Source organism: Peromyscus leucopus, chromosome 4, assembly GCF_004664715.2.
Source record: "Peromyscus leucopus breed LL Stock chromosome 4, UCI_PerLeu_2.1, whole genome shotgun sequence".
In the NCBI taxonomy this organism is placed as follows: domain Eukaryota; kingdom Metazoa; phylum Chordata; class Mammalia; order Rodentia; family Cricetidae; genus Peromyscus; species Peromyscus leucopus.
In genome coordinates this window covers 9,173,135-9,196,433 of record NC_051066.1, presented here as the reverse complement: position 1 = coordinate 9,196,433, position 23,299 = coordinate 9,173,135, and the positions used below count along the sequence as shown (strand labels likewise).

The following is a 23,299-nucleotide window of genomic DNA, read 5'->3' as shown; positions in this document are numbered from 1 at the left end:
TTTTATGTGTATGGGCGTTTTGTGTGTATATCTGTACAGCACTTGAGTACAGTGCCTGGGAAGGCCAGAGGCGTTGGATCCCCTAGAACTGGAGATGCAGATGGTTGTGTGATGTCATGTGTTTGCTGGGAATTGAACCCCTGTTTGCAAGAGCAGCCAATGTTCTTAGCTGCTGAGCCATCTCTCCAGTCCTCACAAAATGACTTTTGAACATAGCTTCTCCATCCATTCTTCTTTCACTAGCAGCCCTGCAGAAAGCCTTCAAGGGCACCCCACCCTGCCTGGTGTGGTTACACGCAATAATACTGAGCAATATTTAGTGGGCACTCACTGTGCACCGGCTTTATCTCAAGTCCTTACAAGGAGGCAGGGGAGGGGGGGGGTTTCTTATCTGTGTTATGGACCCAGGACTTGACCAGGAAAGGGCAAGTGACCTGCCCAAGTTACACAAATGCTTAGCTATCCTGTTCCCTCCAGGCCTGAGTGTCTAACCTGGAAAGTAGAGACTCCTGGGGCTAGGAATCCAGTCTCAGATCTTGATAGCTCTGTGCCTGGGGCCAGTTTGCTCTAGGGTCCCAGGCCAGGTCCTTCCTCTCTCAGGGCCTCTTCATCCCTGTGTAACGGTCAACGAGGGCCTGCAGGGCCACTCCTGTGGGTATGCTCAGCAGCACCTTCTAGAACAACTACTAGATCCCAACCCTGCTTAGCTGGAGACTGGCCAGATACTGCAAACAGAGGAGTTAGCTATTGCAACCACAGATTCCCCCCCCCCCTTTTTGTTTTCAGAGCTGAGGACCGCACCCAGGGCCTTGCACTTGCTAGGCAAGAGCTCTACCACTGAGCTAAATCCCCACCCCCTTTTTTCCTTTTTTAAAAGCAAAAAAATTCCTTTTGATCTCAGCTATAGTATATTTGCACAAGGCCCTGGGCTCTGTCCCGGCACACACACACAGGTTTTTTTTTTTTTTTTTGAGACTGTTTCTTTGTGTGCCCTTGGTTGTCCTGGATCTCTATAGCTGTCCTCGAACTCACAGAGATCTGCCTGCCTCTGCCTCTGCCTCCTGAGTGCTGGGATTAAAGGTGTGCACCGCCACTACCCAGCTTAAAGACTAACTTGTTTTTATGTGTATAAGTGTTTTGCCTGCATGTATGCCTGTGCATCACGTGTGTGCATGGTGTCTAGAAGAGGGTGTCCATGCCCCTGGAGTGCCAGGAGGTTGTTAGCTGCCATCTGGGTTTTGGGAACTGTGTCTTAGCAGCTGAGCCATTTCTCCATCTGAACATGGGACCAGTGCTTTTATCCAGTGAGCTATCTTGGCGACCTTTTAAAAGTATTTTGAGCAGGGTGTCATAGTGCAGGCCTTTGATCCTAGAGGAGAGACAGAGCAGGCGGGAGTTGGAGGCTAGCCTATTAGCAAATTTCAGGCCAGCAAAAGCTATGTGAGACTCTATCTCAAATATATATATATATATGATAGAATTTCATGTAGCCCAAGATGACCCTGAACTTATTTTGTAGCTCAAGATAACCTTAAACTTGTGATCCTCCAGCTTCTGCCCCTGAACGACAGGGTTATAAGTTTGCCTCCCTCCCTGTTTAAGAGAGGCCCAGCATAGTCCTACGTCCTCATTCACTGAGTCACCTGCCTGGCCTTGGCAGCCACACTGTAGCCAGGTCTAGTCCTCTACCAACTGGAAAGTCCAGAAGAAAGACCAGCCAGCCAGGGAGTTGGTGAGCAAGCTGGCGCCCTTTCTCCAACATGGGGCCACCTCCTTTGACACAGAGAGGGGAGAGAGTGAAGAAGGGGTAGTTGGCCCTGGAGGAACAGCCCAGTGCTCTGAGGGAAAGGGCTTGGCAGTGACTGCCAGGAAGAGACTTCAGCTCTCTAGAGCTCCAGTCCCAGCTTCTGGCCTTGGAAATCCTCCATTATCCTCTCACTGATGGCAACTGTTCATTTGTTTAGGCAATAGCTACCAAGTTCTTGCCACAGGATCAGGCTCTGTGCAGACCCTGGGAAACATGGAGACTCAGGCGTGGAACTAGACAGCCTGTGTGAATTCTCCAGGAACTTGCCAGCCTTTATGGATCTGGACTCTGCACCAGAAGAGATGAATACAGGTTTTTCCTAGTCCAAGTAGGAGACATTGCATGCATTCAGCTCTTTGCCTCTTGGGTTTTCCTGAATGAAGCCAGGAGATGAAAGGTCACTCCTGCTTCCATGTATGACCTATCTTCCTCCTATTTTGCCTGGCTTTTTTTTCTAAGACAAGTTTACTCTTGGGTAATAGTGACACTTTCCTGTACTGATTTCTGGTCATAGGTGGTCCACAGGCTGAATACTTAAAAGAAAATTAGTATTAGTGTCTGTGTATGTGATATCTGTGGAGGCATACATGAGCTAGCACACACCTGTGGAGGTCAGAGGACAATCCTGGGAAGTCATTTCCCCCCTTCCACCTTTATGTGGGTTCTAGGGACTGATCTCAGGTCCTCAGCCTTGTATGGCAAGCACCTTTTACCCACTGAGCCACCTCGCTGGCCCCCAGGCCAAATACTCTGGACACCTCACACCTCAATAGAGCCTTCTAGTATCCAGTGAGGGTCAGGCTGTCATTATTCCCATCTTACAGATAGAAGAATTGAGGCTCTGACTCACCTAAGGCCATACAGTTAACCTGTATGGCCAAGGATTCTGATCAGATTTATTTGACACCAGACATCTAAGCATTAGGCTTTCTGTTCTGCTGCCCCCAAGGTCCACTCCAACCATGCCCTACCCAGACTACAAGATGGGGGCTCTGCAGCATATTCAATTTCCCTGAATTGGTGTATGCCCTTAAGTATTTTTGTTTTCTAATTATCAGCAAAAATAAATCCAAGAGAGCTTTGCTTGTTTATTTTAAGTCTGAATCAATTGAAAAAACCAAATCTGCTTTTCACCCCTGGGTTCTTGGTGTCCAAGTTGCTAGCTGCTGTGGGGACCATTCATTCTTTCTCCCTATTTCCCTGCTTTCATCATCACAGCTGCTACTACTAGGCCATCAGCAATATCAGTAGGTAAAGAGGCAAAAGGAGATTGTCTATCTGAGTAGTGTATGCTTCCAGGAGGGACACAGTGCTGATGGATCCCAAAATCCAAGCATAACTGTAGTTCAGGTCTACTCCACTGTCAAAGATCAAGATCAGAGCTACAGAGATGATTTGTGCAAATATAGATGTCATAGTCCCCTCAAATGTTTTCTTAGTTCCTGGCCAGCGGATCTCTCCCATGGTGCTGCCAAATATGGAGGCCACAGTATCACCCACACCCACAGCCAGGACCCCAGCATAGGGGACCAGGGCTCTCGCTCCTCCCAGGCTGTCCTTCTGTGTACAGGGTCTGGGAATCAGCCAAATGGGAAGAGACATGCCCAGAAGCAGGTAGATGTGTGTTAGGATAAGGGGTCCACTGTCTCGTTCATCCAGGAAGAGGGACAGAAGGCTCCGCAGAGTGTGACCCAAGGGCTTGATTCGGAAATAGCGCACATACTCCAGGAAGATGAAGACTGCCAGACATACAGTGGCAGCCACATACAGCAGTGGCCGGTCAAAGATGATACCTGGGATGTAAGTGGCTACCACAATGAAGTGGAAGTATTTTCTTGTAATGGTAGGAGCCTTGTGCTTCTTGGATTCAGAAGAGGACCGCTTGGCATTCTGGTACAGCACCACCATGCAGGCCATGGTGGCCAGCAAAGACCAATAGGCTAGGAGGTAGATTCGAGTTTCTGTGTAGAAGAGGAACTGAAGAAGCCAGAGCAGGGGGTTCCTACGAATGAGCCAGTGCAGCCAGGGCAGAACCACACCCAGGCCTAGCACACAGGTCATGAGGTGGAAGAAGATGGAAGAAGCCCACGTGCCTGAGTCCATGAAGACAAAGAGGGTGCTGAAGAAGACACCCATGAGCACCATCCCTACCACCACCACCAACAGGAAGAAGTCCACTGGGTCCCCTTGGCTTTCCGTCAGAGAGCGCTTGATGAGTTGGTTGAGGACGAAGCTAATGCCACCCAATACCAGCAGTGCTTCCCCAGGAGTGAAGCATCGGGGCAGCAGGTACAGCAGGATCATGTTGAGATAAACGAATATCAGCAGGACTTCCAGGACCTCAATCACCTCGCCCACACTGAGGGAGTGCTTCATAATATAAATGATAATGCCTCCGGCCAAACCCGAGATGGCACAAGTATTGGTGGGCACCGGGCGAGTGATGCCCAGTGCCAACACCGAGGAGAAGAGGGCCACGGCCATGCCAGTGGCTGCAACCACAACGCCAAAGCGCTCGAAGTAGGGGTTCCCCGCAGTCTGGCAGCGCTCCTTCATGACTAACCCGAGCAAAGGCATGACCATGGAAGCCGGCAGTAAGCCACTGTTCGCGGACATTCGGAACTGGAAAACGGCATTCCCCTGCTGGAGCAGCCGGTCCCACTTGTACTGGACGTAGAAGGCCTGCACTGCGAGGGCCACGGCGCACCAGGAGTATCGGTCCCACACCACAGCGTGGATGCTCAGCACCACCGCGAACACCACGGCCGCCTCCGCCAGCACCGACCCGCTCAGCGGAAACCCAGACTCCGGGGCTGAGGGAGGGCACTGTCGGGTCATGTCTCTAGGCCTGGGGCTCTAGGGGCAGCTGGGTGACAAGGGACGCCTCGGCCTCTGGGGCCCTCAACCAGCCACTTGACCCAGCCAGCAACCTTCTCCAGCTTCCAAAAGGGTGCTCCACCACGGGCCACTCTGAGGCCTGACAGCCGGCGCCCAGTCACCCTCCACCGCTTCCAACCTACGGTGTAGCAGACGTCTGCACGCTTCGCCTCTCACAGGCTCCACCGCCTCCACCGCGGACGCCTCTCAGCCCTGGGCAGCGCCATCTTGACCGCCCCATCCTGGGCCCGCCCCGCCGTCACGTGACGGGCGGCCCCGCCCCCTTCCCGAACGGTGCGGGGTCACGTGGGCCCGGCGTACGGGGGCGGGGCTGGGGCGCGCGCGCGAAGATGGCGGCTGCCGCCGGTGGGCCGTGTGTGAGGTGCGGAGCGGGGCGCGGCGGCGGGGGTGGCCGTGAGGCGCCGGGTGGGAGCAGGGCGGGAGTTGGAAGCGGGATTCAGCGGCAGTGGCGGAAGCGAGCCCAGGCTGGGTGGACGGACATCCGCCGGGGAGGCGGTTAAGCCCAAACCGTCCCCGCTCGCGGGGCTGAGGACACTTCTGGAGCGGGCCGGCCACTCTCCCTTCCCTTTCCGCGGTCCCTGTGCCTCCCGTCTCCCCACGCTTCCTCCACCGTGCTCCTTGTAGGCACTGCGGGACGTTTCGGGGTCGCCTGGAAGACACCCCCTACCGGGCCCCGCCGGAGCGTCCCCGTGCGCTGCCCCGCCTCGGGTGTGCACTGCCCACACCGCGGAGTCGCCCCGCGGGCGTCCTTAGTTCCCGCCTTCTTTTATTTTTGGCTGATGCCGGTATTGATTCAAGCAGTAGACATGCCTTCATCCTTCCAGGTCATTCCGGGTGTTGTTGCAGACTTCGGACACAACATGAATTATTACAAAACAAACACACGGTTCTCACTTAAGGAGTGCTTTTTTTTTGGAGGCAAGGTCTCTTGTACCACCGGCTGGCCTTGAACGCCTATCTTCTTGGCTTTGCCTTAGTGCGGAAATTACGGACATGAATTACAAGACTTGCTTGTCTTTAAAGAGCGCTTACTAGCGCCAGACCCTGGGAAAGTGCCTTGCAAGGCGTTATCTCATTCATTTCTCACAACTAGGAGAGAGGCGCCTCCTGTTACACATGACTCAGAAGTCCAATTCATACATAGATTACCCCCCTCCTCTGCCTCTCTTGATGATCCCCATGAAGGCAGTCAGACAAAAACCATAACCAAACCTCTGTGCTCATTACATCTTCCACATGATATACAATACTCCCCACTCCTAAACCTTAAGCATACCTGTCACCTGGAATTGATTCTGCTAACTTTATTTGGCTTTGTTTCCTGCTGAACCTTTAAACAGGAAGACAAACATGTCAGTATCTCACACATTGCCTGTCCTTCTCTAGGTCAGCCGCTTCGCCTTCCAGTAGTAAAATTTCCTTTGGAGTTTCTTGTGATCCTTGTGAGGGCCAGCTTGGTTTCCTTCCATCTGCTGTTTCATGCTAGACCTTGTATCCACAGATACGGATACATACTTGTATGAAACTTTAAAAAATGAATTTTTCAAAAGGAAAGGAAAATTTTGGCTTGCCAGCAGGCTTTCATCATGTTGAGGAGCTTACCAAACCCATCCTTGAGGCTGGACTTTGACTGATCCTAGGGTTTTTATCTTATTTTTATTTTGAGGTCTAGTGGGTCAAACCCAGGGCCTCAGGAATGCTAGGCAAGCACTCTTACTATTGAGCTACAACCTGGGGGTGCCTAGCAGAGGATTCTAGGCACTGCCTTGGTCTGTTAGGAGAGTGATATTTAGCACTGGAAAGCGTGCTCCCTAGTAGTTGGGAATAGTGGTCTCTTTGAAGACCTGAGATCTGGACCAAGAAAAGTCCATCCTGTTCCTTTTGTCTATTGCTTTGTTGACCTTAGACACCTTTGCGTTTCAAGCTCCTGCTTTTCCAAATGGAATCTTTAATCTTTGTGTGTGCAGGTGTGTGTGTGTATGTGGAGGCTGTTGGGTGTTTTTCTTAGATCTCCATTTCTGGAGCTTGCTGATTCAGTCTGGCAAGCCATCTTAGACTCAGCTTTCCTGGTCTCCTTCTCCCAAGCATTGGGATTACTGGTGGGCTGTCACACCTGCCTAATTTTTTTTCTAAGTGCTGTGGATCTGAATCTGGTCTTCACGTCAGGTGCTTTATTTGAGCCATCTCAGTCCTGTGTTGTTTTCTGGAGGCTTATTGAAGTAACTGTGAAGCCTAGTGTTGTATGTGTGGCCTAGGCTGGTCTGGCACTGCAGCCCTCCTGCCTGAGCCTTTCTGCTGTCGCAGGTGTATGCATAGGAGTCAGCACTGGTGAGTAACACTAGAATGATGCTCTTTTCACACTCAGAATCTTGTGAAAGTCACTCAGCATTGTCAGGAAGTTGGTTTGAATATTGGCACTTTGAGGTCTCGGTGTTTGGACGTCTAAGTGGTGTGGTGTGTGGACAAAGTGCAGCCACTCTGAAAGGCTGCTGCTGTTGCTGGGCCCAGTGTGCTGATGCACACATTTAATCCCAGCAGAGGCAGGCTGGTCTCTGAGTTCCAGAGCCGACAGAGCTATGCAGTAAAAAGCCTGTCTCAAAAATGTTAAAGGCTGGGGCTAGAGAGATGGCTAAGAGGTTAAGAGCACTGGCTTCTCTTCCAGAGGACCTGAGTTCAATTCCCAGCAACCATCTATAATGATGAGCTCTGGTGCCCTCTTGTGGCCTGCAGGCAAAACATTATACATAATTTTAAGAAAAAAAAATCTTTTTTTTTTTTTAAAGTTAAAAGCTATTGCTCCTAAGCCTTTAACTTAAAAAAAAAAAAAGTCTTCATTTACAAGAGAACTGTGCAGCTCTATGGAGTTGGGTAGACAGTAACTGCATTGATTTCTATGTAGAATGTAACTTTCTCAAAAGGACTGTTTCATTAGAGTAATTTGGCTAGCTCACCATTCTCCAGATACACTCTGATTATTCTTTTCTATCCAAAAGTTTTCTTGAAAACTTTTTTTCTTGAACATTTTATTATTGTTTCTTAGGTCTATGAGTGTTTTGCCTGCATATGTCTGTCTGTGCATCACTTTTGTGTAGTGCCCTGGAACTGGAATTACAGAGGATTGTGAGTCACCTTGTGGTACTGGGAATTGAACCTGGGTTCTAAGAGCAACCAAGTGCAGCCTAAGTTTATGTGCACCAGGTGTGTTAATGCCCACAGAGGTAGGCATTGATTCATCTAGAACTGGAATTACAGCCAGTTGTTGCTGAGCCAAATATAACTGGACTTTCTTTGGACTGCCAGCTCCTGAATAGTGACATGACACTTTTTATTAGTTATGAAAGCTTGGTCTTAGTTTAGGTTTCTTCCCAACTAGCTCTTAAAACTTAAATTAACCCCCCCTTTTTTTAAAAAAAAATAAAGGATTTATCTTTATTCAGCACATTTCTCTTGGCTTCTTAAATGTTGATCTCTGCTTCTGACTTCAGATGACCTTATCTGAGTGTCCCTGCATTCTAATTTATTTATTTATTTATCTATGCATTTTATTATTATGTATACAGTATGCCTGTGTGTCCGAAGAGGGCACCAGATCTCACTATTGATGGTTGTGAGCCACCATGTAGTTGCTGGGAATTGAACTCAGGACTTCTGGAAGAGCAGCCAGTGCTCTTAACCTTTGAGCCATCTCTCCAGCCCATAACCCGTTTATATTAATCTACATTCTGTCATGTGGCTCATTACCTCTCCTCAGTACCAGATGTCTGACTTCCTCTCTTATCTGGCTGGCCAATCTCCTGTACCACCAATTCTTCTCCAGAGTTCCTATCTCTCTCCTGAAGTCCTACCTATCTTCTTCTGCCTAGCTGTTGGCCATTTAGCTTTTTATTAAACCAACCAGAAGGTGCCTTAGGCAGGTGAGGAAGGACAGAGACACATCTTTCCAGTGTACAAAAAGATCATCCCAACAGGTCATGAGCTGCTTGATGTGGGTGCTGGGAACTAAAGCCAGGTCCTCTGCAAGAGCAGTGATTGTTCTTAACTAAGCCATCTCTCCTGCTCTCATTTATTTACTTTTTTATTATAGTGTGTGCACACCATGGTGTGTGAGTGCAGGTCAGAGGACAGCTCCGGAATTCAGGTCTCCAGGCTTGTGTGGCAAGTATTTGTGCCCACTGAGCCATCTCTTCTGGCTGGTCCTCTGACTCGTAGAAATAAGATTCTATGGTGTCTCCTAGGGCTTTAGATTAATGGGCTATATGTTTATTTATTTTTACATTCATTTATTTACTGTGTACACGTGGGTGTCTGCTTAGGAGTGCATGTGGAGGTCAGGGGACAACTTGTTGGAATCGGTTTCCTCCTTCTACCACGTGGAAGGGTCTTGGGGATTCAATTCATGAGGCTTAGTGATAGGCACCTTTACCCACTGAGCCGTCTTGTTGGCCCATCAATGTATTCAAAACAGAACAAACTTACTGTGTGCGTGCGCTCACAGGAGGGAGCATCAATATGGTACCATGGCAGGTAGTCAGAGGACACTTTTGCTAGTCAGTTCTCTTCTACTGTAGGGTCTAGGGGTTGAGCACAGGTCATAACACTTTTGCAGCAAGAGCTGTACCACCTTGCCAGTCCAGTCAGTACATTTTTTAAATCTTATCTGTGAAGCTAGATACTTGCTTTCAGTGACTTAGTTTCTCCCCTGTACACTTAGTTCCTGTAGGATATAGGTAGAAGTCCGTTTAGACTGCATATCCAAGCTGTAATATAATAGTCATGAGGACTCTGTAACCAAGGTTTATCATGTCTTATCCAGTCTCAGCTGTTCCCATGTGGAAGGATCAACATACATATCACCTGTCCTGTTGTCTTTTGGCTTCCTCCCTCATGTCTGTAGCCACGAACCTCAGGAGGTCTTCCCCAGTCAAAACTAATCTTTATTAATTTTGAAGGAATCCATAGCTTTTCATTTCCTGTGGAAACAAAGGCATAACCTCTCCCTTAAAGCAACATATTTTTTGACTTCCATTTTAAAGTTAAGACATCCCAAAAGTACATAGGCTGGTTTAATTCAGCAATCCTTTTCACAGTCCACTGTCTCTCAGCAGGTATTTTTTTCTTCATTAGCATTTAAAAATTCAAAATCAACAAAGCACTATAAAGGATCCAGACACCCTCTGTATTTCCTATCTTTATGTGGCTTTTTAATTTTTTTTACATTACTTTACTCATTCTTTAAGGACTTTATTTTTTAAGCTTTATTTATTTTTATTTTATGTACATTGGTGTTTTGTATACATGTTTGTCTGTGTAAGGATGCCAGATCCCCTGGAACCTGAGTCACAGATAGTTGTGAGCTGCCATGTGTGTGTTGGGAATCGAACCTGGGTCCTCTGGATGAGCAGCCAGTGTGCCTGAGATATTATTATTTTTAAACTTTTTTTCTATGATTGTCAATACTCATTTTCTTTGCTTTTTTCAGCACCTAAGCACCTTTTTAAGCATATTGTTCCTTTTAAGAGGTTTTCTGTGTCTGGACCTGGCTTTACTAAGTTCCTGCAACGTGTTCTCTGACTGCATGAGACAATTTGTTTCTCCCCCACTGCCCACAAGACAGAGTTTCTCTGTGTAGCCCTGGCTGTCCTGGAACTCACTCTGTTGACCAGGCTGACCTTAAATTCACAGAGATCTGCTGCCTCTGCCTCTGCCTCTGCCTCCCAGGTGCTGGGGCTAAAGGCATGCCCCACCACCACCCAGCTTGTGAGACACATCTTAAACTGCTAGGCAGGAGCTAGGCCTTGCTCTGTGTGGCTCCAGCGCTGACTCCACACCCCTTTGTTCCCTGGGTGCCTAGCCTCATGCTTGTGGGTACCGGCAGGAGCCTTGATTACCACCCTGGTGCTGGGAAGTTGCTGAGCCACTTTCTGGAATCCCTGCAAGCAGCAGCTGTTGGAGAGGCCGAAGGCCCAGAAGGCACATGTGGCTGCTCCAGTTGGCTTGACTTCTCAGTCTGTGTGGTCATGCCATGCATTGGACACCAAATGTTGTAGTACTTTCATCAGGACCACCAATTTGCAAGTAAGGACACAGAGAATTACTATTAATTATAAAAACTCAGGTTTAGCTTAGGCTTGTTCCTAACTGGTTTTGTTTGTTTGTTTTGAGACAGGGTTTCTCTGTAGTTTTAGTGGCTGTCTTGGATCTTGCTCTGTAGACTCACAGAGATCCACTTGGCTCTGCCTCCCAAGTGCTGGGATTAAAGGTGTGCACCACTGCTGCCCAGCCCTAACTAGTTCTTATAACTTAACTTAACCCATATTTTTAATCTATATTCTTCCATGAGGCTTGTTACCTCACCTCCATACTGCCCATCCTCCTGAGTCTGGTGACTCTGCCTTTTTTGTTCCCAGAGTTCTCTTGCTGCCTGGAAGTCCTGCCTATACTATTCCTGCCTAGCTATTGGCCATTCAGCTTTTTAATTACACCAGTCACAACAGTACATCTTCACACAGGGTGAGAATATCCCATGACAGAGATGGTTCACTGGTTAAGAGTACCGGCTGTTCTTGCATCTACACTGATGCTCATAACTGTTTGTAACTCCAGTTCCAGGGGATCCAACACCTGTTTCTGGCCTCCTTGGACATTGCATGCAAGTAGTACATAGGTATACATGCAGACTAAACACCCATACATGTCAATAAAAATAACAATAAATGACACCCCCCACACACACCAAAGAAGAAACAAGATAAAAAAGAACACAAAACCTTTTCATTTGATTGAAAAGGTAAAGGCCAGGTGTGGTGGTACACAACTTGAATCCCAGCACTCGGGAGATAGAGGCAGGCGCATCTCTGTGAGTTCAAGGCCAGCCTGGTCTACAGAGTGAGTTCCAGGACAGTCAGGGCTACACAGAGAAACCCTGTCTTGAAATCCCTCTTCCCAAAAAAAGTAAGGAAGAAAGAAAGTTTATTAAACGTTGTTATTTTTGAGACCAGCTCTCTCTCTCCTGCCTCTCTCACCCAAGTACTGGGATCACAGATGTACAGGCCCAGCCATACATCATTTTTGACACCTAATAAAGTGATCATAATATAATACGGTTTTTCTAGTTGGGAATATTTTGTCCTGTTTTTCCTTTTCATGTTTGATTTTTATTTTCTATTTAGCTTAAGAAATAGTTAGAAAAATTACATATGCTTAGAACATACAACATATTTTTAGATCTCTATATGTCAAGCAAAACAATATATTTCTCTGAGAATTTTTATTTCTTCCCCGTCCCTCTTCTGTCTCTCTTGGTAGAGTCTTACTTTGTAGCCTAAGCCAGCCTTGAGCTTGAACTTGCCTCAGCTTGCTGAGTGTTGCAATTACAGACATTTGCTATTGTGCTTAGCCTGAGAATTTTATTTTTTAATTTATTTAAAAAAATTCTTGGGTTGGAAATTTAGCTCAGTGATAGAGTGCTTGCCTAGCAAGCGCAAGGCCCTGGGTTCGATCCTCAGCTCAAAAAAAAAAAATTCTTAAGTTGGGCTGTGGTGGTGCACACCTTTAATCCCAGCACTTGGGAGACAGAGGCAGGTGGATCTCTGAGTTTGAAGTCAGCCTGGTGTACAGAGCAAGTTCCAGGATAGCCAGGGCTACAGAGAGAAATCCTTCTTCAAAAAAATTTAAAAAATTATTTTGTGTATGTATATGTCTGTATGTCACCATGTGATGTGCATCTATGGAAGCCAAAAGTCAGTGTTGAATCTCCTGAACCTAGAGTTACAGGCGGTTGTGAGCTGCTCGACATGGATGCTGGTAAACCAACTCAGGCTCTGGAAGAGCCGCAAGCACTCTTAACTGTGGGACCATCACTCCAGCTCCTCCTTTTTTCTATTACAGGGTTATGTGTATACCAGGCTGTCCTTGAACTTGTTATGTAGCTGAGGATGTCCCAGAACTCCTGATCTCTCTGCCTCCAGTCCTAGGATCATAGGTGTGGTGCCACCTAGTCTGGTTATGTGGTGCTGGGACTGGAACCAAGGGCTTGTGATTGCTAGACAAGCACTTTGTTCATTGAGCTACAATTCCTGCTACCAAGAATTAGAATTTTCAAAGAAACACTGAACCCACAGCCTCATGTGTAGTGAGCAAGTCTTTCTCTTGTCCCTCCAGCCAGCTCCCAAATAATAATATGGAGACTTATTATTTATGAAAGCTCTGCCTTTAGCTTAGGCTTGTCTTAACTAGCTCTTAAAAGTTAAGTTAACCCATTTTTTTCCAATAATTTATTTAATTTTATTTTATGTGCATTGATGTGAGGGTGTCAGATCTCTTGGAACTGGAGTTGCAGACAGCTGTGAGCTGCCATGTGGGCGCTGGGAATTGAACCTGGGTCCTCTGGAATAGCAGCCAGTGCTCTTAGCCACTGTGCCGTCTCTCCAGCCTCAAGTTAACCCATTTCTATTTATCTACATTCTATCATGTACCTCTCTTCCATCTTGTACCTCCTGTTTCCTCTCTGTGGCTCCTGGCTTCTCCTTTTTTTTCTCAGAGTTCTCTCTGCCCATAAGTCCTGCCTATACCTCCTGCCTAGCTATTGACTGTTCAGCTTTTTTTTTTTTTTTTTTTTTTCCCGAGACAGGGTTTCTCTGTGTAGCTTTGTGCCTTTCCTGGAACTCACTTTGTAGCTCAGGCTGGCCTCGAACTCACAGAGATCCACCTGGCTCTGCCTCCCGAGTGCTGGGATTAAAGGCGTGCGCCGCCGCCGCCGCCACCACCACCCGGCGACTGTTCAGCTTTTTATTACACCAGTCACAGCAAATACATCTTTACATAGAGTACAAATATCCCCCAATACTTATGCATATTAGACATACAGCAGTTGCCACTTTTAAATAAAGCCCTAGCTTTTTACATTTGCCAGTTCAGGCTTGTCAAGTAAGTAAGACAAAGTATAAGTATGCCTTGACAAAAGGCATGATAACTTTCAAAACATCACCAATTTTCTTTAGTGACCTTGTCTCAGTGTTATTATTTGAGGCTGGTTTATTATCAGCATAAAGAGAAACATTTTTTTCCAATAACTGGGTCTAATCTCCTAATTACTTTCTGAATTGTGAGTGTTATCCTGTTATGAGAAAAAGATTAGAGGGGTTGCAGTGTGCTGGTGTGGGAGTTGGCAGCTGTGGATTTAATGGAATTGAACTTGTTTTCTTAGAAGCATTATCTGTTAGGAAAGATTTGTAATTTTCAGGTGTGTTTAAGATTCTTTGCTGGGAAAATCCTGAATGAGAGCCTTTGGCAAATATGGCTCTAATACTTTGTGTTTTAGTCTTTCCAGTTTATTTTTTTCTCTTGAGTCTGTCTGTAGGGTGTATCTGTGCATAAATGCATGTTCACATGTATGTAGACAGGTGGGTATGTGTGGAGCTCCTAGGCTGACTGGAGCTTCTTTGATTTTGTATGTTCCATTTCATTCATTGATGTAGAATCAGAGTTGAATCCAGACGCATCAATATGGCATGTTTCGCATCAATATGGCATGTCTCGCTAAGCCAGCTTGCTCTAGGCATCCTTTGTCTCTGCCATCTAAATGCTGGATTTAGAGGTATCTGCTGTGTGTGTGTGTGTGTGTGTGTGTGTGTGTGTGTGTGTGTGTGTGTGTGAAAGAGAGAGAGAGAGACAGAGAGACAGAGAGAGAATGTGAATGATCGCTCCAGAAAGAAAGAGACAGAGACAGAGAGTATGTGAATGATCGCTCCAGCCCTTCGATTTTGTTTTTGAGCTAAAATCTCCTGTTTCCCAAGGTGACTGACTTTAAACTTGGTACTTGTCATATGGCTTTAACTTCTCTACCTCACAAGTGCTGGGATTACAGGTGTGAAGCACCACATCTGTTTATGTAGTACTAGGATCAAACCTGAGGCCTTGTGCATGCCAGGTAAGCACTCTACTGCTTGAGCTACATCTCCATCTCTTAGAAACTCTTTGAAAATACAATTATTTATTTATCTTATGGGTATGTATGAATATGAAGGTCAGAGGACACCTGGAGTTGTTTCTCTTTCATCATATGGATTTGGTATTGACAAGGCTTGGCAGCAAGCACTCACTGAACCATCTCACCAGCCCATTGTTTTCGTTTCTGAAGATAGGGTCTCATGTAGCTCAGGCTGGCCTTGAACTCCATGGGATTAGATGTCTTTTTCTTTATTTTATTTTTTTTTAAATATACATTGGTGTGAGGATGTCAGATCTCCTGGAACTAGAGTTACAGGCAGTGTGAGCTTCCATGTAGGTGCTGGGAATTGAGCCCAGGTTTTCTGCAAGATCAGTCAGTGCTCTTAACCTCTAAGCCATTTCTCCAGCCCTTGGAGGTCTGTATTTTATATACTGTGTGTGATTTGAAATTTGAAATATGAGACCTTGTCTCAAAAAGCCAACAAATAAGAAAAATAATAATAATTTTAAAATCCTTTGTTCTTACATTTTCTTTAAAGATTTACTCTATTTATCATGTATGTTTGTTATGTCTGCATGTATGCCTGCACACCAGAAGAGGGTACCAGATCTCATTACAGATGGTTGTGAGCCACCATGTGGTTGCTGGGAATTGAACTCAGGACCTCTAGAAAAGTAGACAGTGCTCTTAACCTCTGAACCATCTCTCCAGCCCCCTTGTTCTTACATTTTATGTTTACTCTGAATATCAAATTTCTTTTTTTCTGAGACAGGGTTTCTCTCTGTAGCCTTGGCTGTCCTGGAACTCACTCTGTAGACCAGACTGGCCTTGAACTCAAAGAGATCCATCTTCCTCTGCTTCCTGAGTGCTGGGATTAAAGACATGCATCACCACTGCCTGGCTGAATATCAAATTTCTTTAACTTTTTTTTTTTTTTCTTAAAAGAGCAAAGTTATCTCTGCTTTCTCATTTTTCAGGAGCAGTAGAGAACTCTGGACAATTCTACTTGGAAGGTCAGCTCTTAGAGAACTGGTGAGTGATGGTGTTCTTGATCGATTTTTAGGTTTTTTTTTTAATAGTGTTTATTACAAAAAAAAAAAAAACCAAAAACAGAAAAACCCCTAATGGAGACTTGTCTTGTTGTGTAGCTACTGACATTTTCTGACTTTTTTTTTCAAGACAGGGTTTCTCTGTGTAGTTTTGGTGCCTGTCCTGGATCTCGCTCTATAGACCAGGCTGGCCTCAAACTCACAGAGATCCACCTGACTCTGCCTCCTGGTATTGTAGGCGTGTGCCACCACCGCCCGGCTACTGACATTTTCTAAGTCAGCCACGTTGGTCGCTCTTCTGTAAAGATGCCTAGGCCACTGTGAGGTTGCCTCAATCAGGCTGCAGAGAGTCCCTGCTGCTCAGGTGGAGAAGGGCTGTCAGGCCTCCGTCTCGTGCTTTCTTTTCTCTGTTGGCCTTCAGCTTCTAGTTCATAGAGCTGTGAGTTCTCAGATGTTTTCAAATGTATGATCAGAGAAGGGTAGCAGACATCATGTTGGTCCTTTGGCTTGTCACCCTTTGAGGAATGTTCTGATGACATTCGATTACTATTTATTTATATTTATTTATTTATTTATTTATTTATATTTATATTTATTATGAACACAGAAGAGGGTGCCAGATCTCATTTCAGATGGTTGTGAGCCACCATGTGGGTGCTGGGAATTGAACTCAGGACCTCTGGAAGAGCAATTGGTGCTCTTAACCTCTGAGCCATCTCTCCAGCCCTCGATTACTATTTTTATTATATAGAACAGAGTATTACACCTATCTTAGAATCTTATATTATGCCTTCATCTGATAATTGTGCTTTTAGAATGAATCTTTAGAGAAGGTCATCTTAGAAAATGTTTGGTGCTCAAAGTACTCTGGCACAGCATTCTACTACAGCTTGGCCATGGTGCACACTCCGGTAACTCCAGCACCCCAGAGGCTGAGGGGTGGATGGTCTCAAGTTAGGACCAGCTAACTACATAGTGAGACTGTCTGAAAAACCAAAACCAAATCATTAGAACTGGGCAAATGTTTGTTTGAGGGACTACCTTCTTTTTACAAACGATTTACTTATTTTTATTTCATGTGTGTGAGTGTTTTGCTTGCATGTATGTGAATATACAGCATGCATAGCTGGTGCCCAAGGAGCCCAGAAGAGGGCGTTTGATACCTTGGAACTGAAGTTACACGGAGTTGGTTACCATGTGGGTACTGGGAACTGACCTTGGTCTTCTGCAGTAACACTAAGAGGTCTTAGCCATTTCTCCAGCCCCTTGAGTGGCTACCTTAATCTAGGTGTGTGGTGTTTTTATTTGTAAATTTGTTACAATAACGTGATTTTACTTATTCATTTGTTTGTTCATTTATTTATTTATTTTCTTTTTTTTTTTGAAACAATTTCTTTGTGTAATAGCCTTAGCTATCCTGGAATTTGATTTATTGACTAGGCTGGCCAAACTCAGAGACCCGCCTGCTTCTGCCTCCTGAGTGCTGTGATTAAAGGTGTGCGCCAACATCCAGCTTATTTTTTCATTTTTAAAATGATTTATTTTTATGTGCGTTGGTGTTTTGCCTTCGTGTATGTCTGTATGAGGATGTCAGATTCCCTAAAACTGGAGTTAAAATTGTGAGCTGTCATGTAGGTGCTGGAATTGAACCTGGGTTCTCTAGAAGAGCAGCCAGTGCTCTTAACTGCTGAGCTATCTATCTCTTCAGCCCTGTGAAATGATTTTATTACACAGAGAGAGGGGAAATACAAAAAGACTTAGGTATTGATGTAACCAACCGTCTTATTAAATAAGAAACACAGAAACAATGCAAAAGAGAAAGCCGAGAGGTCAGAGCTCAGAGCTAAAATCTCACCCTTCCGCATGCGGTGTCCCAGCTTCCCGAATGAGCGCTCTATTCCTGTCTGTTCGTCTATTTAAAGTATTTTGTTCTGCCTTCTCATTGGTTGTAAACCCAAACACGTGACTGCCTCGTCACTGTCTGAATTACAGCCCCCTAGGTCTTAAAGGCATATGTCTCCAATGTTGGCTATATCCCTGAACACACAGATATCTATGGGATTAAAGGCGTGTGCCACCACCGCCACACTCTTGCTATGGCTCTAATAGCTCTGACCCCCGGGCAACTTTATTTATTAACATACAATCAAAATCACATTTCAGTACAATTAGATTACCACCACACTTAGGTGTATCTAGCATTAAAATGAATGAATGAATGCCAGAAATGGTGTGTTATTTAGTAAAATATGCAATCATTTTCATAAATGATGCTATAGTATTAATCAAAGAAAAGATTACAGAATTCTGTATTTACAAAGCTTTAAACCAGTGCTTCTCAACCTTCCTAATGCTGCTACCCTTTAATATAGTTCATCATGTTGTGGTGACTCCCAAACCATAAAGTTATTTTCATTGCTACTTCATAACTAATTTTGTGACTGTTATGAATTGTATCATAAACATCTATATTTTCCAGTGGTCTTAGGTGACCCTGTGAAAGGGTCATTTGAACCCAAAAGGGGTCATGACCCATAGATTGAGAACCGCTGCTTTAAGCTGCGGCGGGAACATTAGAAAAGATACAGAGGAAAACACAAGGTGTAGTGTGATCCTGAAGTCTGATCTAGGATGCATTTGTGTAATTGCTTTGTTCTTTTGCAGAATCAGATTGAGGCGGAACTGAATAAATACTGGCAGCGGTTGTTAGAAGGGCTTTCTTACTACAAACCTCCCAGGTATGGCTATTCTGTTTGTCTAGTGATGCCATTTTCCCAAGGACTTTAGCATGAATGAAACTTCCCTGTGTGCTTTTTAAATTGCTGGACTAGTAAATGAGCGAGAATGCAGTTTGGATATAAGCAGGATGCGTCCAGCACATTTCCCTTTCTGTTGAAGAAAGGGTAATTACCCTTCACAGTGATCCAGTTGTCCTTTTCTTTTTTTCCTCTTTCGCTTGAGACAGGATTTCTCTGTGTATCCCTGGCTGTCCAGGAATTTACTCTGTAGATCAGGCTGGCCTAGAACTTAGATTTGCCTGTCTTTGCCTCCCGAGTGCTGGGACTTTAGTGTGCCACCACTGCTCAGCTGTTCAATCTTCAAAGTGACCCTTTTTACTACTTGTCTTTTCCACTGTCCACTGGAGAAAACGATACATTCATGCAAAGAATACGAGCACTATGCAAGTATCTGCAAGTTCCTGTTTCCAGGGGATCTGCTGCCCTCTTCTGGCCTTTGGTGGCAACAGACACATATGCAGGCAAAACACCTAGACATACAGTAAAAATAAAGGCTAAACTTTAAAAAGAGAGAGACAGAAATGACTTTCTGTAATGACATGGGATTTGAAGTCTCGTAAATTTTTTTTTTTTTTTTTGAGAGAGGGTCTTACTATTTGTTCTGGCTGTCCTGGAGGTCACTATGTAAATTAGGCTGGCCTCAAACTTATTTTATATCTGCTTGCCTCTGCCTCACACATGCTGGGATTAAAGGCATGTGCCATCATACCCAGCTAAACCTTAAAAAACAAAACAACAAAACAAAAACAAAAATTAAACTCTGTACTTTATTGACATTTAACCTTTTTTTGTTTCAATTCTGGGATTGAACTGAAGAGCCTTTCATCACATGCACTCTACCAACTGGCCTACATCCTAGTCCCAAATGTCCTCTGCTTGTCCTGTAATCCAGTCCAGGGCAGTGTGTAGCATTTACCTGTCATGTCTCCTTTGGACTAAACTGTAACTGTATCTCAATTTTTCCTGGGTTTCTTGACCTTGAGCAGTTTTGAGAAGACTAGGGGTGTATTTTACACAGTGTCCTCACCTTGGACTTGTCTTGTGTTTTTCTCGTTATGGACTTGAGGTGCAGGCTTTTTGAGAGAAATACCATTCTTTTGTTTTTTTTTTTTTTTTCGAGACAGGGTTTCTCTGTGTAGTTTTGGTGCCTGTCCTGGATCTCGTTCTGTAGACCAGGCTGGCCTTGAACTCACAGAGATCCTCCTGGCTCTGCCTCCAAGTGCTGCGATTAAAGGCATGCACCACCACCGCCCGGCGCAAAATACCATTCTTTTTTTTTTTTTTTTTTTTAAAGATTTATTTATTTATTATGTATACAGCATGTATGACTGCAGGTCAGAAGAGGGCACCAGATCTCATTACAGATGGTTGTGAGCCACCATGTGGTTGCTGGGAATTGAACTCAGGACCTCTGGAAGAGCAGTCAGTGCTCTTAACCTCTGAGCCATCTCTCCAGCCTGCGAAATACCATTCTTATTACATCATTTCAGAGTGTATGTACTAGACCCATAGAACACATGGTAATGTTACCCTTGGTCACTTCACTGAGGAGTTCAAAGAAGAGGAAAATGTCTGACACCGACCTCTGGCCTCCACATATACTGCCTACCACATGTTTAAAAAAATGTAGCTTAATAGAGCTATGAATAACATTATTGTAACTAGTTTATAATGGACATACATGATTTTGTTACATAGGCAAAGCCAGCTCTGTGTTATAAAGTCTAGACATGAATGTGTGTGTATTTTATAGACACTAAAGGAAAAAGAAGGCCAGTACTAAAGTGTCATTGAGTGTTTATTTTGTACCCTTGGGGTCATTGTGAATGAGGAAGTAACTCATTGCTTTTCTCATAGTTCAAGTTCAGCTGAAAGAGTGAAAGCTAATAAAGATGTAGCGTCACCACTGAAGGAACTGGGCTTACGAATCAGCAAGTTCTTGGTGAGTGAAAGTTAGTACGGGGTCAGTTTATGTTGTGTGTGTGTGCCTGTGGCTTCATTATTAACGGTGTTAATAAAAACTCGAAGCTTCGGCAGCTGTTGCTCACTTACAACTTCTGGTCTTTAGGGTCTTGATGAAGAGCAGAGTGTGCAGTTACTGCAGTGCTACCTTCAGGAGGACTACAGGGGTACTCGGGACTCACTAAAGGTTTGTGCTTCTGCCCAGCTCCCATCCACCTTTCTTCTTGGAGAGTTTGGGCCCTGGCCCTTTACAGAAGAGATTATGAGATACATAGGTGCTAGTCAAGACTTTATTTATTTATTGTTTTCTCAAGGCAGAGTTTCTCTGTGTAGCCCTGCTGTCCTGGAACTCACTCTGTAGACCAGGCTAGCCTTGAACTCACAGAGATCCGCCTGCTTCTGCCTCCTGAGTGCTGTGATTAAAGGCATGCATCACCACTGCCCAGCTGAGGCAAGACTTTTAGTGATTTATTTTTATTTTATGTGCATTGGTGTTTTGTCTGCCTACATGTCTGTGTGAGGGTGTCTGATCCTCTGTAACTGGAACTACAGACAGTTGTAAGCCACCTTGTGGGTGCTGGGAACTGAACCCAGGTCCTCTGGAAGAGCAGCCAGTGCTTTTAACTGCTGATTCCCCTCTTCAGCCCCGAGGCAAAACTTCCAAAGGCTGGAGAGAGAGCCCAGTGTGTGTTTAAGTTGACACCTGTCTTCATTCTTGCAGTGCTAAAGAAATGTCAAAGAATTGCATATAGATGAGAGATCTAAGAGAGCACCCCGGCTGCTCAACTTTAATTTATCTATAAAGAGACAGACCAGAGAAGAGGGAAAGGATTGGAGCATCAGTTTGGTTAGACATGGCTTCAACATGAGGAAGAAATGTTTACAGAAACGAAATAGATGGGTAGTCACAAAGGGTGTGGTGCATCTTTTTCTTTGCCAGTTGAATTCTGCCTGTAAGACAGCCTCTTGACTGCTCTGTTTTCCTTCAGACGGTCCTGCAAGATGAGAGGCAGAGCCAGGCCTTAACCCTGAAGGTAAGCAGTAGTTGCTGTTTCATTCTTGGGTAGACAGTTGTGTGACAGCTCCTAGACCCTGTTTTCCTGACTATTCCTGCCTTTTCTGTTTTTTTGAGACAGGATCTTACTGTGGTATTACTGGCTGGTCTGGAATTCACTATGTAGCCCAGGCTGGCCTAGAACTCAGAGATCCGCCTGCTTCTGTCTCCTCAGTACTGGGTAATGAAGGCGTGTGGCAGCACATCCACCCTTTTGGCTAAGTTTTTAGGTCTTAGCTGAGGCCTCTTAGCCATAGACCCAGTTGAGGAGTTTTTCCCAGAGTTTCTTCTTCTGCTGGTGCTGACAACTCATTCATAGATGACTCTTTAAGGCTCTAAGGCTTGGTATTTTTGGGGAGAGAAATGTGCTGGTGATTAACTCAGAGCCTCAAGGATGCTAGGCAAGCATTCCACCGCTGATTCCCACTCTCAGTCCTTTTAGAGTCAATTCAGCAGGGTTAGTTTATATCCCCGTACTCCTTGCCTTTTCTTCAGCCTTCTCATTTTGGGTCTATCCTGTGGATTTGACTGCTGGAGTAGTTTCCTGTTGGTACTCAGTGCAGCTTAAGTCCATTGGTTGTATGTGGTTAGAGCATGTAGACCTGGTAGTTGTACATTTGTTTCATGTATTTGACTGCCAATTGTGACTTTGATGCCAAAGGCCCTCTGAGAACTCATGCTAGAAAATAGTTTTGGAAATGTGTTTAGATTATTAATAATAATTCCTTTTATCTTCCATGGCTTATTTCTTGGCTTTTGCCTTTTTTTTTTTTCTTCATGGAGGGGTGTTGTGGAATATTACTTTAACCATGTAAAGATGTGTTACATTTGTTTATGTTGCAGAATATTACTTTATGTAAAGGTGTGCTGCATTTGTTTATGTTGCATTTGTTTAACTATGTAAAGATGTGTTGCTGTTTTGCCTTGCCTGCCTAAGGCAGCAGATTGGTCTGATAAAAAGCGGAACAGCCAGTGGCTAGGCAGAAGAGGGACAGGCGGGGCTGGCGGGCAGAGAATAAGTAGGAGGAGGAATCTAGGCTCCAGAGAGAAAAGAGAACCAGGGAGAAAGAGAGGGAGATGCCTGGGGCCAGGCAGCCATGAAAGAAACAGGAAAGTAGGACAATGAAACAGGTTAAATCAAGTTATAAGAGCTGGTGGGACGAGCCTGAGATAAGGCTCTGTGTCATGATTTGGGGCTGGCAGCATGAGAAGGCCTGCTGCAGAGGGTACAGCTTTAGTCAGTGTGTTTGCATTTCTGTGATTGCTGACACTCATCAGGTTTTTCCGTTCGTGTTTAAAAATGGTTTGTAGGACCTGGAGGTGGCTCAGTGGTTAAGAGCACTTGCTGCTCTTTCAGAGGACCCAAGTTGGGTTCCTTGAACACACATGGCAGCTCACAAATACCTATAACTCCAGCTCTAGGGCATTCATTGCCCTCCTTTTGCCTCTGGCCTTGGTAGGCACCCGTACATAAGTGATATACATATACATGCACACAAAGAAAAATAGAATGAAATGAATTTTAAATATTTATTTATTGTGTATACCTTCATAGCAAGTGTGCAGAGGTCAGAGGACAACTTGTGGGAGTTGGTTCTCTTCTTCCTCCCTGGGGGTCCTGGAGACTGAACTGAGTGCTTCTACCCACTGAGCCATCTTTCCTGTCCTCCCCTCACATTTCTGAAGGAACTGATTATCAGCAGCTGTAAAGTTGAGGCTTCTTTTTTTTAATTTTTTTTTTATTTTTCGAGACAGAGTTTCTCTGTGTAACAGTCCTGGCTG

General features: G+C 45.1%; 2 protein-coding genes across 3 annotated transcripts in view; one reads left to right on the top strand and one right to left on the bottom strand.

Moving 5' to 3' along the window:
- Window positions 1-2,875: 2,875 nt before the first annotated feature.
- On the bottom strand, window positions 2,876-4,943 carry Dolk (dolichol kinase). Its single transcript, XM_028883222.1, has one exon. It carries the CDS (start codon window positions 4,643-4,645, stop codon window positions 3,035-3,037), a length of 1,611 nt encoding a protein of 536 aa, XP_028739055.1. The 5' UTR covers window positions 4,646-4,943; the 3' UTR covers window positions 2,876-3,034.
- A 60-nt stretch (window positions 4,944-5,003) lies between these two features.
- Nup188 (nucleoporin 188) overlaps window positions 5,004-23,299 on the top strand; it is a 58,390-nt gene continuing 40,094 nt past the window's right edge. For both annotated transcript variants that reach the window (XM_028883213.2, XM_037204591.1), the window contains exons 1-6: window positions 5,004-5,066; window positions 15,632-15,686; window positions 18,368-18,441; window positions 20,359-20,443; window positions 20,570-20,650; window positions 21,453-21,497. In XM_028883213.2, the coding sequence (XP_028739046.1) occupies window positions 5,035-5,066; window positions 15,632-15,686; window positions 18,368-18,441; window positions 20,359-20,443; window positions 20,570-20,650; window positions 21,453-21,497 (372 nt within the window). In that variant the 5' untranslated portion in view covers window positions 5,004-5,034. The remainder of the gene's footprint in view (window positions 5,067-15,631; window positions 15,687-18,367; window positions 18,442-20,358; window positions 20,444-20,569; window positions 20,651-21,452; window positions 21,498-23,299) is intronic.